This window comes from Aythya ferina (genome assembly GCF_964211825.1).
Source record: "Aythya ferina genome assembly, chromosome: 9".
In the NCBI taxonomy this organism is placed as follows: domain Eukaryota; kingdom Metazoa; phylum Chordata; class Aves; order Anseriformes; family Anatidae; genus Aythya; species Aythya ferina.
In genome coordinates, this window is record NC_140305.1 from 21,985,217 (window position 1) to 22,005,053 (window position 19,837).

A 19,837-nucleotide genomic window follows, 5' to 3' on the forward strand; every position below is an offset into this window, starting at 1 on the left:
AATCCAGAAAGACAGATCTGCAGTGAGAGTCAATCTACTACACTTTCACCTATGCTAACACACTGAGTTATGCTAATGAAGATCCACATGCCTATCCCTTCTTTTTTATATTTCTGACTTGATTATGATGCCTTCACTCATGTTTTGTTTGTTTGTTTGTTTTAGTTATATTTTTAAGGATAAAATGTTTCATAGACCACCATGCCTCAGCCTATTTATATTTACATTTAGCTGATCATATAATTATGCAATCATGTAAAATTTATGTAATTTAGCTGTCACAGATGAGAACATATTATATTCCACACATTTCCTTGTCTGCTCAACATACCTTTTTTACCCCCAATATCATATAGCTCTTATTTGGAACCTAAGAATCCTTCGTAGTCATATCCCAATATCTCTAATGACACAAAAAGAGTCAGGACAAAGCCATAACTACACATTACTGAAGATAGGACACACAAAGAAATAAAAACAGTACTACAAGTAGAACAGTCAGTTTTTTAACATGGAGGAGAAAGCTGAGGTCAAAAAATCTGTTTTCATCTTTGTAATTGAAGACCAGAGCGAGGTCAATTATAACATACATAAATGAATAAACTCTTTTGGAACAGAACATAGAAAATCACACACAATACCTTGGAGGAACTCTATTGCCACGTTGTTATACTACGGCAAATTTCCCCTAATGGCACAACCCTGGAATAAAGCCAAAGCAGTTTACTGCTGGCAAAGCTCTACCTTGCCCTGAAACCTCTGGTCTGACATTTAAACTTCTTGATAGCAACTATGCATGAACAAATCACTTTCTTTCAAGTGACAAACAAAAAAATATTTTTCATTCCTTGAAACAGAAAGTCACTTCCATTAGTCCATACAGAGCATGAAGGTCAATAAGTTACCATCGTATTCTATACAAAAAAAAAACATCCTCTAGACTTCAGCAGGAATTGAGCAAATGGAATAGTAACACTACTTGCTCTTAAGATATCAAGTATCTGTATCAATTGTATTTTTTCAGAACAATCATCATGAAGCAGTTTTACCAAAGTGTGTCAGACAGCACTACAAATATTGTTCTCCAGGCTCCACTGCAAGATAAATTAAATGATCCAAGAGATGCTATATAATTTTATTTTCTACAGCAGTGGTGCAAAAAAATTTGGGACAAATGGACCACTGTAAACTGTCATCGGTTGTGATGCTTCGATGCCTTTCTGACTGGATTCTTCCAGCTCTTATCTGCTTACACTATGTGTAAGTATCCTTGGTATCACTGCCTCTGTGCTAGGCAGAAAATAATAATAAAAAAGGCAGAAAAGCAAAAGAGAAAGGCTAGGGCAGGGAAAGCTGTAGTGCGAGTACAGCCAAATGGCTTTTTCATTGTGGTTAAATGTCTAAAAAGTTCCAAGGATATATGACTACTGTTTCATAAGCAAACAAATCCCAGAAATGCTGAAAACTGATAGTGTCTAACAATCAACATAATCTAAGAAAAGCACAGATTAAATTATGTTTCAGGTTTTAATTCTGCAGTTACCTTCAGAAGTTACTTTTCCAGGAATTAAACCAAACTTTCTGAAACAATGAATGCATAGTATAGGAGAGAAATGTTTACATTGTACACATTGTGAAAATAAATTGACATCAAGTAAAATGCAATTTACAGCTTTTCACTCTTATCAGGACAGGAAGACAAAGTAAAGAAAGCCACATATACAGATTTTTGAGAATAGTACACATTACAGCATCTACATGAACTCTCAGAAGTACAAATTCTAGTCAGTAATGTGGAAAAAGATTTACTTTACAACCCAATATTTATTAATGGACTAAAGCTATTGAATCACATAAACATGAGTTTCTTTATTCCTTACTACTAAATCTCTTCTCTGCATTACATATTACACAATTTGCAACTCTGGCCTCTCTGTTGTAATTGTGTATGCAAATAACTTTACAGATTTGTATAATTTCCCTAAGCTCAGAAGTGCTATTTATAGACACAAAATCATGCATGTATATACATGTATATACACACACACACATATATGCACAAACATTTTCAAAATATAAATAATAGACTGGAAGTTTCAGGACATGATTTTCATTTTACTGGTTGTTGGTATGGTTGGTACTTAATAGTAATCAGACTTACTATGCAAGAACATAGCTGTATTTAATAATATTGTTTCTGAAGTAATTTAAGATTTGCAGGTCTGAAGCCAAACACAATTACATGTATATAGAGGAAAAAAGTCAATCTTCATCTAAAGACACTAAGAGACTAAATAATCCATCATTTCCTAAGTACTCTCTTTCAACGTTAAAATAGTGCTTTATAGTTCACATTCAAATCTATATGGATTTATTTTCCAGTTTCTGATGCTTATGCTATCGTTTATTAATCAATCTACACTTATACATGTCATTGTACTTCTCCTTTGTCATGCAGATTCAGCTTTAGTACACTTTTAGCTTCTGGAACATCTTTAGCCTCCATATTTCAGTTCATATAGCTCATATTCAGTTCACATCGTTCATATAGCATACAATTCACTTCTGATACTCAGGGCTCTGTTGCTTTACGGGATCTGGAGACCCTACAGAAAAATTACTTCAGCTTTCTCCTTCTTCAATTCCCCTAAAGAATGCCATCAGCTCTTTAATAACTACCAATTACAGATTGTGCAGACTTAAAAATGCAATGACTGGTTAAAAAACCAACAACAATAAAACTATATTGCTTTCTCTAATTTTTATTATTTCTTATTAGGTAATCTGAAAAATGCTGCTACAAAATTTAGTACAAACTAACCCAAAACTCAGCTTGAGGTTGATTTTTTTTTTCTATTTATCTTAACCTGAGACTACCATTTTAAGAGACAAGTAGCCAAAGCACCAAATTCTTAACACAGTTTGCACTATTATTTAGTGTTAGTATTGTTTAGATCAAGAGATTCTAGGACTTCCTTCCTCTTGTATGCCTACAGCAGAATTACAGGTTAAAAATAATCAGCTCTTAACTTTCACTATTTCCTAGTTCAATGCACGAACAGATTTCTGCCTGGTATTAATCATAGTTCACTACAACATAACTCGTAAGGAGGTTCTATTCACAAAGTACATTTGAAAGCACATTTTGGAGCTAAATCTCTCACCCACAAAGAAATAATAACTGGTGCTACTGGTTTGAAGGAGATTTCTACTTGAAAGAGATGCATGAAGTACTAGCTCAGACGATAAGTAGATGTCCCCTACGTAAAAATACGCACCATATCAATACCCACAGAGCAAATGCTATACACTTTTAAGTCTGAAGACTACATAAAAAATTAGCAGTGTACATATAACTTCACTACGGTAAATGACTTTTTTGACTTAGTACTTAAAGCAGACTGAATAGCCAACATATTTGACTATTTGCCCCAATTGCAAAATGTTTATGAATAAACTTACCTATTATTGAAAAATACTTTCCCAAAAATTCTGTGGATATTTAAATTCTATACTCTGTCTAAAGATAGTACATAATCAAAAGCCAGTCTGTCCTAGTTGGCTTTATAGGTCAAAACTGGTCAGACCTTAACATCCAGAACCTATCTGAATCCAGTAATGTTATCAAACACCCGGTTTGCAAAGGCAAAAAAAGTCCCTGAGTCTTCCACTGACTATTGATGTGTCAGTACCTCTGAGAAGCAGTCTGCTTTTACTATGGTTCAGAGATGTGAAATGAATTGTGCAGCAGCAAAAAGCAGGTTAGGAGCAGAGCTGGGAGTTGAAAATAACCTCTTGATTGACTCCGAGTATACTCTGTTCTATCCACAGGGTCACACAAGCTCAGAACTCTGAAGTTCAGAGCTTTTCATATGCCATCAGTGTAGAAGCCCCAGGTTTCGTGGTTTTCATGGATTTCTCAAATACAGGGCTGCTCTGGCAGCTGTCTTCTTTATGAAGACCAATCAGAAGGTATCTCCAACCAAAGTAAATGAAGTTTAACACCATTCTTTACCTGTTTCTTTGAAAATCCCCTTTGCATTTGAAGTGCCATATAATTAGACCCAGATCTTGTACTCACTTGGAACTATCACATCATTGATACTAAAAGTATGCAAGCTATCAATTTGTTTTAAAATTAAATACTCTGATGGAGGAGACCCAAGACAACCTTAAAATATTAATACATGATGCAAAAGCAGTGATCCAGAGGGAGCTCTGACTAATTAACAAGCTCTAGTCCCAGGCCTTGAATGATAATACTGATGAAAACTCTGACGAGGATTTCATCGAATTCTAGAAGATCCGTGTTGGGCTTGGGCTCAGTGGAAAACATGGGGGGAAGGAACGACACACATCAAGGGAAAACTCATACAGATCTGAGTTCATACAGTTAGAGATGTTGATACAGGCAAACTTTTTAAAGGCCAAAGGAAATCATCATGCTAATATAACTGATATAGCTGGCTCTGCAATTTACAAGGGGAATATCCTAGGCAGATTTTTTTCGGCAAGGAATTAATGGCTCTGTTGCTGCAAGAAAGCATGGCTGCTGAAACAGCCACAAAGACAAATACGAATTCTTCCAGAATAACATGAGAACATGTGCTGTGATGATTTACTCTACTACAGCAGGTTTTCAGAATTTCTGGAAGAATCTTAGGGCCTGAGTTTGAGCTGTCTGAATAAATTAAAGATGTAGACACTCGTTGTGTATTTTTGCATTTTCCTTCATACTACTTCAGCAAAATTAGAATGATTGGAGGGTATTTCACTCAACAGTAATGGGATTTAATTCTTTTACCTAAGCAACTATTCACCAAATACTCACTGAAGTAATATATATATATGTACACACACACACATACATGTATATGTGTGTGTGTATCTCAAAAAGAAGGCTCTATGTCAGAGAGTATTTAGGGGAAAACATTCAACTCCATTGGAAATCCAGAATTCTGTACTAACAGGAAAAGCTAATGGCTCTCTCACGTATTATCCCACTTTTACATCAATATAGCTGCACCAGTCCTCATAAAATTTCTCTTAGTGTGCAGAAAATCAGAATGCGGACCAAAATATTTACGCTGAAGCTCAAGGCAGTGTGTGTCCTTTGCAGAGCATAAACACATTGTCCCAATTAAAGGTCATGTATGAGCTCTATTCCTTTCAAATACTGTCACAGATCTCTTTTAAAAAGGTCATAGGTAGGCTTTAAGTCAAGAATATTTTGCCTTAAGCTATGGCATTACTTACTATAAGCACCGGGGCCTAAGGCAAAATCTGCATGGAGTAAGGCTGCATAGTAGATGTGCTTCTCTGCTAGGGAAGTACAGGATGTTAGAAGGAAGAGCTGATCATAGACATGATTATTTATATACCACTTTCTTTTAAATGTGGGATTAAATACTAGAGCATCAAACTCATGCATCTGCAGGCCTACTTTGGGAACTCCAGAATAAGCAGACGAGTAGAGATGCTCAGGATTCTACCAGAATAGAAGTAAGGCCTCAGTTCAAGTTGAGTTTATTAAAATGCTTTGGTTCCAGATCCACTTGCTAGTCAGCTGCTTCAGTTACAGAGCAGCAAATACTCTACTGTGCTGTGAAGAGGCATTAAATCAAAGGATAACAAATCAAGATACTGTTTCTAAGAGCAATACAAGATTACAACAAATAAAAGTGAAATACTTCTTTTTTTTTTTTTTTTTCCTTCTTCTGGCTTATCATTCTCACTTCCTCTCTACATACATTTTTTTGCCAATTTAACTCACTGTAAGACACTAAGTTGAATACCAGTGGCAACTAGCAAGTGCTCAAGTGGCAACATTTGGAAAAAAAAAAAATCAAGTTGATGAAATACTAAAATTCACACCGACTTTGAGGAAGATGTATCAATTCTCTGAAGCAGATACTCAGTGTGTAAAGTGTATAATTTTCTTGCTTAAATCAAAAACTTTAGGGATTTATGTATCCACTTTCCTTTATGTTAATATCAGAACGAATTTGATCATTTGGGAGTTTTCCTGAGGCTACCTTATTCATCTTCTACCCATCACAACTAATCATACCAGCAGCAATAATAATAATAATAATAAAATAGTAAGTGGATTGGATAGTAATTTATAAGAAGTACTATTTCCTCATCTTGAACCTGACTGAGATACTAACGGCTCTCTTATTCTCTGACCTTGAGAATAATATGAAGTGGCAAGTAAAAATTTGGGAATGAAAGAAATCCTTACTCATCACAGATCTGTCTAGTATCCGCTGCAGTCAACTGGTGTTGACTGACAATAATAGTTATTAGATAAGGACAAAATGTCTTTAGATTATCTAAAAAACTGGATGAGCCACAAAAAATGACCCATTGACTCTTATGTTTGAAATGCCCATTAAATTGGAGTGCGGCTCAGATAAACAAACAAACAAAAACATCACCATATTACCACCATCAACAATAAAATCCTACTGCACTGAGGAGCACATCTAGCTAAGGTATTAATTTGATACATTCATGATAGTTCATGGAAGTGTGTCAGCTCAGCAAAGGTGAAGTTGCTCAGTCCTCCACTCAAGATGAACACCAGGCCTATTTAATTTTTTTTTTTAAAGAGACTCTTAAGAAGGGAAATTGGTTACAGAAGGAAAAGAGTAAGTATCTTTAAGCTTGATCTATTTATTTAATGAGAAATTTACTGAGATACAAACCACATGCAGAGAAGACCTATGATATGCACTAATCACCAAATTGAATTGAAAAATACAATCCAAACATTAATTACACACATTAGGTTACTTATGTCTAGAATTGGTAAAATTAAATTCTCATATAATTTAGAGAAAGAATAAAAACAAGCCAACAAAAACAAAAACTGTTCACCTCTGTATTTAACTTACAGCAATAATCCATTAATTCACAGGGAGAAAATGACTCTACATGATTTTTTCCCCCCAAATTCCCCAGAGCCCTGAAATATCTACAACAATGTAATTGGTTCCAAAGCACCATCACTTCCAAACATTCATAGCCATTTCAGCTACACATACAACTGTTTCATAACCTTACGTAAAGGTATTATATTAAATGTGATTTATGATACTTTTGTGGTGTTTGGATTTAATTAAATGTTGTGAGTGACAACTGTAAATAACTACTGCTGTTTGTTTTATATAAAAATCTACTCATTACACAAAGCTTGATAAGCAGACCGAATGTGGCACACACAATGCAAACAATAAAATGTATCATACAGGACAAGCTTTTCTAAAATAATGAATCTAAGATCAAATTACATTTTTTTGTATGAAAGACAGATACCTAAAAATGTGATACTACCATGGAGTTCATACACACTGGCTTCCAAATCCAGTCTCTTCCATACAACATTACCTTCTGTTTTGTTCTGAAATTATTACTTGGTAGACTCTATCTTTACAATTTCAGAGTTAAAATGACTTGTACTTTTTAAAAAAGATTTCACTTACCCTAGTGCCCCTTTGAAAGAACAAAACAAATTCCAGTATTGTGTATTAACTTTTAGTATGTCCCCTAGTAGCTTAAATGCCTACTTTTCAACTGAGCTTCAAACTCCTTAATTTGTTAGAAAAGTATGAATTATGAACATGTTACACTTACAGGATTTTAAAAAATATATTTGACATCTGTTTCATAAGAGATGTTTTAAAAGCTATTCAAGTATTACTGAATTTCAGAACAGATACTTGTTAAATAACTGCTAGTGGTAGAAAACATGGATAAATTAACATTAACTTTTCAACAAATGTTTGGACATATTTTTGAATTCCAGAGTCTAACTGGATTTATCAAAGTTGGTAGGTAATCCTAAGAATTCTGGTTAGACGTAAACATTCCTTCCTTTACCATCACAGACAATGAAACAGCAGGAAGACCAGCTATATCTCTATTCACACAAACCAAGAGTTTTTTTTATTATTGTTAATAAATATTTTTTCCCATTTAAACATGAAAAACAACAATTATCTAGGACAGCTCAAAAGCCTATTAAAAAAAAATCAATAGTAATAACTTAGAACCTGATGTTCAGCTTTTTAAAATAAAAAAACGTTTCAATGAAAAATGTGAGTATTCTCATTAAAAAAAAAAAAAAAAAAAAAACACGCTGTACATTTTTCCCTGTTGTATTCAATGAAGTAAAATTATGTATGCATTTAAAGACAGGAGAAGTAACATTATGGGAATTACGTTTCTTTGACTTGTTAAATGAAAATGTGATTAAAAGTTTGTTACAGATTAAAACCTTGTGAATGATTCAGATAGAGAGAGACTTTTTGCATATAGTTGACTGGCTTGAAATTAGTTCTGAAATTTTGTGGTAATTCCAATTATGAAATGTCCTGAAAAGCTCCATTCTAGCCCTATTTAGTATTTTTTTCACAGTGAACAGGACACAACCACCAGAAAGTTTTGGCAGTTAAGCAAACAGATCAATAGGGCATGAAAAAACAATAAATGAGGATTATTCAATCCAACAATTATTCAAGTTGAAGTTTATGATTATTAAAGCTATGTCACCTGTAGATGGATATGGAATGCTTTTTCCCACTTCTTCCACAATTTTGAATCACTAATTACCACCGTTTTGCATGCAAGGTTTGGCCATCACAACCTTCTGAAGCATTCCTCAAAGACGCCTACAAAGATGCCTAATCTCTTAACCTTTAATATATGTATTTTTTTCCTTTGGGTGACTGATGCTACACCTGTTAGTTTTTAAAATTTGTCTCCCAAGTTTTAGATACTTATTATATAGTTATGCCAACAGAATAGATACAGAAATTCAATTAGTAGCCTTAAAAGGAACAGTGTTTTGTTTTTACATATAAGAAATGTAAGTGCACCAACACTCAAAGACATATTAAACATGCTTTAAGTGACAAATTTTCAAAGTTAAGATATAAAGGCCCCTAGGTACTAAAAAAAACCACAACTGTGGTGTGTAACCAAAATATAATAATCGCTATAATTATAAGGTGATTTCTAAACCATTCAACTTTGTTACTGAAGTTTATTTGGAATACAATTCCACCTAATGAATAACCGAATGACCAAGCACTGATCAAAGCTGGCTTGTTATGAATTCAGAAAGTCATGGTGGGTGAAATGACACATACACAACAACTAGGTTTGCTGTGTGTTTCTGACAAGACATTTTTAAATTTCTGATATAGAAATTACTTAATTCTGTAGCATTAAATGGCTCAAGGAGCAGTAAATTTTCTTGGGTTCACAAATAATGGCAGATCTGGAGTCTGATCAGCAGTGGTCATATAATCAGTTATAAGTAAATAGAAATAAATATGTTTCATAATAAATTTTTACTTGTGAAATGTTAATTATAGAAAAAAAATCATTAATGGCCTTATTTACACAGAATGAATGCCAGCAAAAAACAAACTTAATTTACCAATGACATACTGCCAACAAATGGTGATTCACTAACTGAGCAAGTGAATTGACAATCATTTTCCATAGAAAATAATAGTAGGCAAAAATATAACTTGGCAGAATTTCCCTCTTGTTAATGTGGACACTAATTAGCATAGTCATATAAAAAAGATTTGGATTAAATATGTCAAGGTCTCACAATTGTTTGAATTCCTCTTTGCTTAATTAATCCAAATATTTAAATTAGCTTCTTCATGTAATTTGGTGTTTCAACCAGAATCCCAGTGAAAGGCACATAAAATTATTATTTGCAGACTGCTTATGTAGCTCCCTTTTAAAACCCACCATTAAAATAAAGACGTAATCCCTTTGCATAAAGTATATTTAAGAAGTCACTGTTTCTGTTAATTATGCAAGAACTTACTCTACTCTCTAACTGACCACTGGATCTCACATAGTACCTGACTTATCAGGTTCCTTACTTCTCTTTTTATCGGTAAGTCTATACCATTCATACAAATGACATTTCATCTAAAATGTCTTCCTTACTTTTCCTACAAATTTTCAGAAATTAAAAGAGAAAGTGTTTTTGAATATGCAGTGATCAGAAAGCTTGTGAAGTGTCCAAAACTAGGTTTTAGAAAATCCATATGCACATAATACAGAGAATAAACACTCTTGTATGCATTTGCGTGTCAGTTTGCTATTTCCCCACAGTTTTCTGGAAGGTATGGTCCTTGTTGCATTCACTGAGTACTCTGCATTTAGTGCAGTTTTCACTCCAGCTTTCTTTCACAGGAAAAGCTACTGCTTTTCATCGTTTTCCCTTTAATTCTAGTACTTATATTTGTAGGCTTTTGTAGCAAGTATTAATTATCCGTAGGACTACATTCTCCTTTTGTTATACTAAGATGGAGTGCCCATAATTTCATTAAAAATCTTGATCATCAAAACTGTGTTGCAATACTAGTAATACTGTTAAAGAACAGGAGAAACAACGCAAGCTGGCTCTGCAAGTCTGAAAATGGAAGTATGAGTTTTACCACAGAATCCAAAAGGTACACTGAGGTATCTTCCACAAATCCAAAAAGTACAGAAGATTTCTATCTACCCAAGCAATATGGTCTATTCTTCCCTTTTCATTTTAAAACAGACTGATATTGTTAGTTCTAAATTTGCTTTTCATCTGCATTTCTATTCTGATACACTTATGTACGGAGAATTACTGTTATGATGAATTACTAAATACAAATTAGAATGATATTTGTTTCTTGATGGACTTTTTAAGCATTTCTTTAGAACTTGCATCTTTAACAAGAATCTCATGTAAATGGATGGACTTCCTTCAAGATTATATGACCTCCAAAACAACAAATCTTATGACATTTGCACATCTTATGACAATCAGAATTTTGAAGTAAATATATAATTACATTGTTGTCTTGGCAAGTGCTAGAAAGTAATATCAGTATTCTTTATTTGATCCAACTGTGAGTACCCTTGGGAACAAATGATGATCTTTGCTGGGCTGTTCCATCACTGACATAATATTTGGCATGAATTCAGAATTCTGGCCAGCATTTGGAAGTAATAATTCATATAAATCTTTTCAATGTCACAAACAGTATGACAGTTGCATTAATTACATATAATATTAGCCTACAAACAACAAAAGTATACAGATTACCTTGCATGCATTTTGTCCTTATTAAATGGGGTTTCAGGTTAAACATGCAGAACAGATATATTCTCAACAACACAGCCTTACCCATTAAAGAATCAGAGATAAGATGGAGGGTGTTTACTAGAAGAAAAAAAAAAAATGAAGCTCTAGTCATGTTTGACTAAACACTAACCAATTCACTGGTACGAAGTAGGACTCCAAAGAGATGCTGTGTCCGCACTTCTGGATAGTACACAAATGCCATTACAAGAATTATAAAATATTCAAACATCACATCCAAATGCACCACAGACTTAAAGTGGAAATGGAAAAGAGATTTCGTTTCCTTTCTTTCCAGAATAGAGGGCATGGCTTTAATACACTCACTATCGTCTTTATTAGAAAAAAAGAATCAAATCTTAATAAAGTGATAGACAGATAAATTATAAAGAAATTCTCTCCTGCACAGCTCCAGACAGTTTACAATTTTCAAATCATCATCATGGATTGTATTCTGAATTCAAAGAAACAAAATTAGAATAAAAGAAGTAGGTCAAGGAGCTAATGTAATGTATTTATTCCTGTAAAATTGCAAATACCTGTTTTCTGGGAGTCAGGACTGCAGAAATTATAGGATAGAAAAAGGCTAGCCACCTGTGAGGAGAGTATCTTTTGCAAACACTGTAGCTAAAATGTGTACTAAGATTGTGACTGACATATCCAGTACACCTGGAGACATACATATATAACAGTATAAACACGTTTCCACAAATAAAAATCTTTTTCTTTTCTCTCCTGAAAAGAAACGATTTTGCATTGCACTTTTCACAATACTTACACAGAATAAACCAGATCCTTTCCATGAGGAAATTATCATCTAATCACTGTACAGAAGTGCTTAAAATATTACTAAGAAGCAATTTGACCAATACCATTTTACTAACTTAGTTGGACAGAAAATGTCAAGCAAGATCAGTCTTAAGCTCTATTTAATTCAAGATGATACTTTAAGCAGTATTTAGTACCAGATGTTTTCGGAGGCAAGTCAAAGAAACATCAGAATAGCCTAATGAAAATTAGCTTGGTAAATTTATGGAAAAATAACACCCTAAAACTCATACTTTATGAAAGTCAAATTTAAATCCATTTTATGCACTCTATTTTAAACTGTTTTCATCATCCAGTATGTATCTTACACTATTTCCACTTCATCTTAAGTATTAATAAATGCATCAAAAACTCAGAAATGGTAATAACATCATTAGTTTTAAGCCTACATGCATTACATGAGCAGAACTATGGAATATCCTGACTGTAGACATGTTACGAAGGTGCGAGCTGTGAACCTGACATACATACTTTAGACAGCATTTATTAGACAGTAAGGATAATACTCTCCCCCGAATGTCACTTTACATCTGGTAAATACACAGGTTTAAATGCATGTTGAGAAACAGTCTGGACAGTTCAGATTAGGAAAAGAAAAATCTGAGTTCTTGTAATCATTATAGACTGCGCTACTTCAAAGCTGCAAAAAGGTGTAAAAGCTGAAGGGCATGCAAGTGTGGTGAGACTTGGTATAATGAACAGTTGAAGTAAATTATCCTTTACAACCTCTTAATACACTTTGTAATTTTTTCTACAACAAAGTTTAACCTGCTTATTTAGTAAAAACAGTTCATGTGTATTTGCAAAGTTAAAATACTTAAACAGAAAAACCTACATCTGTAATTGTTTAAAATCAACCAATATATAGGGGATTATCCATGTAACCTCATAAACCATACATGACATAAAATATTTCTAACCTCTGCTGTCAGTTGCTGAAGAGAAGGAGATGCAATAGGATGTAAAGTTGAGTTGCCTCTGACTGGATTATGGAGGCTAACGTAAGCCACAACATTTCTTTGAAGAACTCTCTTGAGATCCTAGAACAGGAACAGATTGATGGTTATTAATACACACAGTTATAATGAAGATTTGTTTTGTTATTTCCTTTCCTTCTATGGAAAGACTGCACTCTGTGTTTTTGTCCTTTGTGAATCCCTAAGTATTACTTAACTACTGCTTTTTACAATATGCTGTTAAGAACTTCAAAGGATATCTTAGAGTTATTTCTCTCTATAGCAGAAGTTATAATTCCATTTCACACATCGTCTCAACAAAATGCAAACAGGCCTAGGAGGAATTAAAAATGACTACACTTGTAAGGCCAAAAATGAAAACATTACATACTGTGAAACAACGTGAAGGCCTTTTACATTTATGCCTGACAGAAGACAAACTTCAAAAGAGATCATTATCAAGAGTTAAATGCACTGTAATTTTTAGAGACCAAATTCAGATTTAAATTGCATAACTTTCCAAGTGTTGTCATTTTATTATGTCTTAGACTATGAAAATAGTATGTACAAACTGTTTCAATTATTATCTCTTTTAAAAAAAATCCCCCTTGCCTTCTCAGTAATGAGGTACTTTTTGCATGAAGTGGCTCTTCATATTGAACAGAAGGGGTGTAACGCAATTACATCTGATGTAAAGCCGACTTGAAGTGGAACTAAACAGATTTTGCTTGCAGCCTGGATCTTTTCAATTTGATTTTTTTACCCCTTCTTGTTTTTGAAGAATAATCATGTTGGAAGTATGATGATGTAGGAAGCTTCAAATGAGAGCTAGTTGCTTCTCATGCATGATAAAAAGAAATTAACTCTTCATTTTATCTACTGTTTTAATTCAGCAGCCATGAACCTGTTAGTTATTCCTTTAATTTATCAACTGAAGTCCACTGCAATTATATATGATCAGCAAGGCATTTTCATTCACTGAGCTGACTTCTATTCTGCTGAATGGAAAAGAGCACAAAGAATTGTCTATATTGGACTGTAGCTTTTAAGCACAAATACATGAAAAGTGAAACAGCAGTAGCCACAGGACACTGAAATGTTTATGTAATTAATGTAAACCATGGTATGGTTCTCCTCCTTTTATTCAGTGTGCTCATGACTCAGCTCTCCCAGCACTACGTCTATCAATTAGAAATCAGTAAGTAACTGCTGAACCTCCAAGCAGCCACCCTCTGAGGCACTCCTGGGCCTAGCGCTGTGGCCTAACGCTGACAGGCAGCTGAGTGCCACATGGCTGCACGCTCAAAGCCCTTCTTGGCACAGCATGGCCGGGAGCGAGATGGAGGGAAAGAAGAACAAATATTTTAGGTTCAAGATAGGAGCAGCTTAATGAAGGAAAAACCCAAGGCCATGAACAAGCAAAATGAGAAAACCGTTATTCTCTACTTCCCATCAGCAAGCAACATGCAGCCACTTTGTGGGAAGCAGGGCCTCACTACAGGCCGCAGTTGCTCAGGAAGACTGATGCCATCATAGTGGGAGCCCCCCTTCTCCTCCCCTTCCCCAGCTTTCATTGCTGAGCATGATGCCATATGGCATGGCCTGTCTCCTTGCTTGGTTTAGCTCGGCTGTGCCAGCGACGTCCTCTCCCCACCTCTTGCCTACCTCATGGCTTGGCGGGGCTGGAGACCCAGTCTGTACGCTGTGCCAGCACTGCCATGGGACTGGGGTGCCACCAACACCCTTCCAGTTACCAGTGCAAAGCACAGCACCATGTGGGATGCTGTGGGGAAGTTAACTCCATCCCAGCCAGACCTAGATACGTGGATCATTTTAGAGGTTATTTTTCCCCCCAAACTCTGGCAATGTCCTCCTTTACAGTCCTCTGCCGAAGCAGCGAGCAGACTCAGCTCACAAAGTGCTGTGTATAACCACTGAGCAACTTCCAGTGCTCTTGGAACAACTTTCCACTCCATTATCACACATGCTCTGTTCCACAAGAACTGCCTCTCTACAGATGTTATGGAGTATGTGAATGTACACAGACAGCTGTCACAGACCAGTTAACTTCTATATGGTAATTTCATACTGCTTCTATGTTTTCAACAAACATAATAATTACTGCAATGCTTCCTTCTGAAATTGTTATACCTCTGCCCATTCATATGAACCAATGTTCCCAAATGATGTTCCGCCCCAGGAGCAGAAAACAATGGTCCGGTCAGGTCGCCAGCCTCTCTTGACCTTCAACATCAAAGCCTGTATAAATGCTGTAATGATAGCAGTGCTACTGGCCCATTCTTGCCCACTGCAAGTATTCAAACTGCTGTGATGACTACCAATTAGGACGTATCTGTCTGAAAAATAAAGAAGAAATAAAAAAACAACACCAAAAAGAGAAAATCTTACTTCTCCTGGATACTAACATTAAAAAAAAAAAAAGTGCAAAGGATGAATTTTATTCGTAGTCTGTAATATCATTAATACAACACAATGCTGTCAACAGAAGTTTATACGATCACGTGCAAGACAATTGTACAATATAAACATATAAAACTGTGAATAACACTTAAAAATGAACTAATAAATATCTATACTTTCCTAATTTCATCCCTGTGCCCTCTCCTTCACTGTTTGCTTACTAGTCTCCCCAGCCAGGACTGCATATAGATAACCTAATAGAAGTTCCATGCTTTATTAGAGTGTTCTTGAAAAAAAATAAATCAAATAAATAACCAAGAAACACTACCTTAAATACATATTAGTGTCCAAAAAAAAAAAAAAAAAAAAGAAAACAACAGATGTGATAGTACAACGAGAAACATGAAGAAAATGCATAGAGTATTTGCACTCCCTCACCTGGAAGACTGTGTTCAGTGCTCACCACCCTATCTCAAAAAAGACATTGCAGAAACAGCAGTTGAGAAGCTGGTAACCAGAATGGTTAGATATCTGGGCTTAGACTTCCAGGTAAGGTGACATTGAAAAGACCTGGACTGCAGGTTTAGAGAAGAGACACGACAGAGGAATAAAGATAATGAATGATACAGAAAGGTAAGTCAGACCTAGCAACTTTGATGATACTGGAAGAAAGTATTTTATAAAATGAAAGGCATTAGGTTTCAATCTGAAATAAAGAACATGTATACAGTTATTCAGAGAAAAACAGGACAAAACAAAACTAATTCAGAGAAATTAAATGAAATCTCCATCTCTCAAAGCTTCATACAATATACAAATACTGACTCTCAAGTGTAAAGAACCATCTTTTATTCTGAAAGGATGACGTGGTATGAAACGACATGAACTCCTAGCGTGACTGACGTGTTTCAAGAAGTCTACACAGAGTTCTGCTGAATGACTTATTCAGCTATTAGATGTGTATGAGATGAATTCATGATGGGAACCTCTTTGAAGGATTGCCTATTGGGTGTGTTCTGATATAGAACTAGGCTTTCAAAGGCATGCTTTCCATATTTCAGGACATTGACAGGGAACAGTTATTAAGTGATGCCAGATCAGCAACAACCTTCGGATGTCACATGGGTTCCAAGGACTATAAAGAGTTTTGGTTTCCTGTTAGTTCTCTATCCAAAAGAATTAATTCTTCACTGATGTCAGTACACTGGACTGTAGCAATACAGGGAGGTGGCAAAATATCCTCACTTTATACTGATTATAAAATTAAATATCTACTCCATGGGGATTTTTTGCAGTGACTGCTGCCTGGAAAGATTTCTTTAACTGAACACTAATACCCTTTGATTATAAAACCATTCTTGATGATATTGAACTTTTACTGGTTTTGTTCAACAAAATACGTGGTGATGCTGGGTATTGATAAGGTATTGAAAATGCTTTACTAATAGGGGAGCTGCTATGTATCTGTAATGTTTTCAGTCAACTGCTTGAGGGGGAGAGGAGTGTATAGGTATGTAAATGAAAATTTGTTTCTTTAGAGCAAATATGCAAAATATAAATCTAACTGTACAAAATGCAACAAAATGCAATCTAAGATATAATTAGACTTGTTTGTTGCATCATGAGAAGTTCAATCATAGATTGCAGTGACGGTGAAAAGTCACAGGATCTTAAACTTCCTTAATGTTAAGCAATTGGGAACAGAAATGAATAGAAAGTCCTTAAGGGATTCTGAATTATTAGAGCAAGTGCAGGGTGATCAGACCAGAACAACGATTGCCCCTTATTAAATCTCTTCAGCTTGTGAATAGTGAGTATGAAGGGAAATGGAAAGAGACCTTATGAAAAATAGTATAGGACATTTTAATGGAAAAAGCTACAAACAGTAACTTACTGTAGGAGACACCAGCAAAATGAAATGAGGTATAAGATAACAGCTGGTGCCGCCTTTGAAATTCTTCATCTTTGCACATCTCTCTCTTGAATAGACACAATACCCTGAAGCAAGTGACTATGGGAAAAGCATAGGAGAAAGGATGGCCATGGTTACAAGAGGCAGCTGCTGTCCTTTCTCATAATCTTTTACAGAAACAGGTAGAGACAGATACCATGTGGTAAGAAAAAAAAAAAAAAGAGAAAGAAAGGACTAGATGTGGAGAAAAAATATCCATTACTTTTGAAAGTGACAAGATGGGATAGTGTTCAGGGTAGTGACGGGCTGGACAATGGGCATTTATCATTGAAAATAGTGACTTTACACTATCTTCTTGTTATACAGCCCATTTTCAATCACGTTCTACAAAATCAATGTTATGTTTTTGAGATCTTTACATGCCGCCAACAATCACATTCTTCTGCACTTAAATCTTTTAATGTCTTGGTCAAATAATATCACCACTACATAGGTGGGTGAGCGTGTGTGCACGTTAGGATGTCTTAAAAAAATATCCAAACAAAAACAAAAAACACTCTTGGAGATGCTCTCCAGTCTTTCATTAAGCTACACTGAAGATAAATTTGGCTTGCTCTCTGCAATCCTGGGAACATAAAGGTGAACATTCCAGGTAAGTGAAACTACTAAAACCCCATCAAAATGACAGAGAATCAATGCCATGAAAACATCAGATATTCTAACAGTTGACAGGGTGTAGCTATAGCAACAAGGAAGAGTAAAGAAACAAATGAAGGTTTAATTCATCCTGAATGAAATGTTGTCCATGGTGCATTACACGCCTCACTTTTATCTACATTCGCAGCCAATTTCTATGACCCTTATTCATCAAGATATTATGGGGTAAACTGTTGACACGTGGGTATTCCTATTGACTTCCTTTGGATATATACACATAGAGTTAAGCGTATACCGATTTACCTTTAAAAAGTAGCTCCTTACTAAGAATGCAATAATAACGAGTAGAGAAGATAAATAATTTATTAAACAGATACCAATGCATTCTTTTTCTTATTTGTCTTCGTTCTCTTTCACAATGCAGTAGACAACGTGTCTAAACATGACAGTTACTACCTTTCAAATTCTGTGACAGCTATTTGCAAAACATTAGCGACAGTAGACTGGTAACTTCAAATTATTCTACAAAATTAAATCCTTTATTGAAATTAAATCCACTCTGCTGACTACTTTCTATCTTGCTTAAAAAAATACTAATCTGGTAAAAAGTGTAGCACTGAGCCCACACAAAACTTAGTTTTTATTTCACTAGAAGGGATCAACTTTAAAGCTACTCTGCCTCCTTCATTGCATCACTTAGCAGATTAAATGACCAGACTGTAGCTAAATTTGCCTCCTTTCTTATGAAGCTAATAAAAGAGCACTAATCAAGGCAAATGTGATGGCCATTTTGATGATGATGTGGTTTGTCCAGTACGTATTGTATTGGGCCAACAACACTTTGCAGTATGTTAAGAATCAGCAATAGTGTTCATTAGTGTTGCAGAAACCCTTCAGCTTTCAGGCAAGTTCATTCACAGACAGAATAGTCAAGATGATCTTGATTCCTATGATGTTCTGATTATGTTACCTATATACAGAACCAAAGGAGAGAGGGGGGTTGTTTTTTATATCACAATTACATTTAGAATCTTACTGTTTAATTCTTAAGGCATGCAGAACTAATTATTATTCATAGAATTGTATACAACTAGCTTAAGGCATGATTCTAACACAAAATAAGGCTGCAGAAATTGTGATTAAGAACTTAGTCATAGATTGTACTACACTGTAATCACTTTTGATATTAGATTCTTAACTAAGCCAGAGATCAGGCTGCCCTGTACCCTGGTTTAAGTGAGACAGTTGAGTTACCCAGCGATGTTGTGGATTTGAATCATAGAGTTTTATTTTATTTTACTCAAATTTCTGTTAACATCATCAATAAAATCAAAGCATTTTCTAAAATTCTATAGACAGCTCACGTGTTAAATAAAATCATGTTATACAACATATTTTAAAATTAAAACTACCAACATAGCTATTGGTATAAAATACAAATATGGTCTACAAGTAAACTCTGGTTGTTTCATGAAAATACTTTCATTGTAACAATAATACCTCCTGAGATCATTCTGTGTTTAACCCATATGTTCTGTTTTCTCAGAAATCAACTCACAGACTACAAAGGCCTTCCTTTATAGTAGCACATTATGTGGCAAAGTAGAACCGTGACCCCAGCTATGAGTCCCAGTCATTGTGAAACAAATAATCAATAGAAATGATAAGGGGCTACTTACCAGGAAACACAGTTCCTTTTAAATATCCAATAACATTAGAAATTGTCCTGTATGTTGTGACTGACTGAATATTCAGACTGATTATTTTTTTCTCTGTTAAAAGATAAAATAAAAAAAAAAACAACCAAGCAAATGTTAAACTGTTGTTTATTCAAGCAAGAAATCCACAGACCACAGATATAAATCTCTCCAACAACAAAAAAGAGACAACAAAGAAAAAAGGTAATGAAGA

At 34.8% G+C, this 19,837-nt stretch overlaps 1 protein-coding gene across 14 annotated transcripts in view; it reads right to left on the reverse strand.

The window, feature by feature from the left end:
• NAALADL2 (N-acetylated alpha-linked acidic dipeptidase like 2) overlaps window positions 1-19,837 on the reverse strand; it is a 433,689-nt gene that overhangs the window by 90,378 nt on the left and 323,474 nt on the right. For all 14 annotated transcript variants that reach the window (XM_084529574.1, XM_084529579.1, XM_084529568.1 and 11 more), the window contains 3 exons: window positions 19,606-19,698; window positions 15,088-15,293; window positions 12,901-13,020 (listed from right to left, as the gene is read on the reverse strand). In XM_084529574.1, coding sequence (XP_084385700.1) covers window positions 12,901-13,020; window positions 15,088-15,293; window positions 19,606-19,698 — 419 coding nt within the window. The remainder of the gene's footprint in view (window positions 1-12,900; window positions 13,021-15,087; window positions 15,294-19,605; window positions 19,699-19,837) is intronic.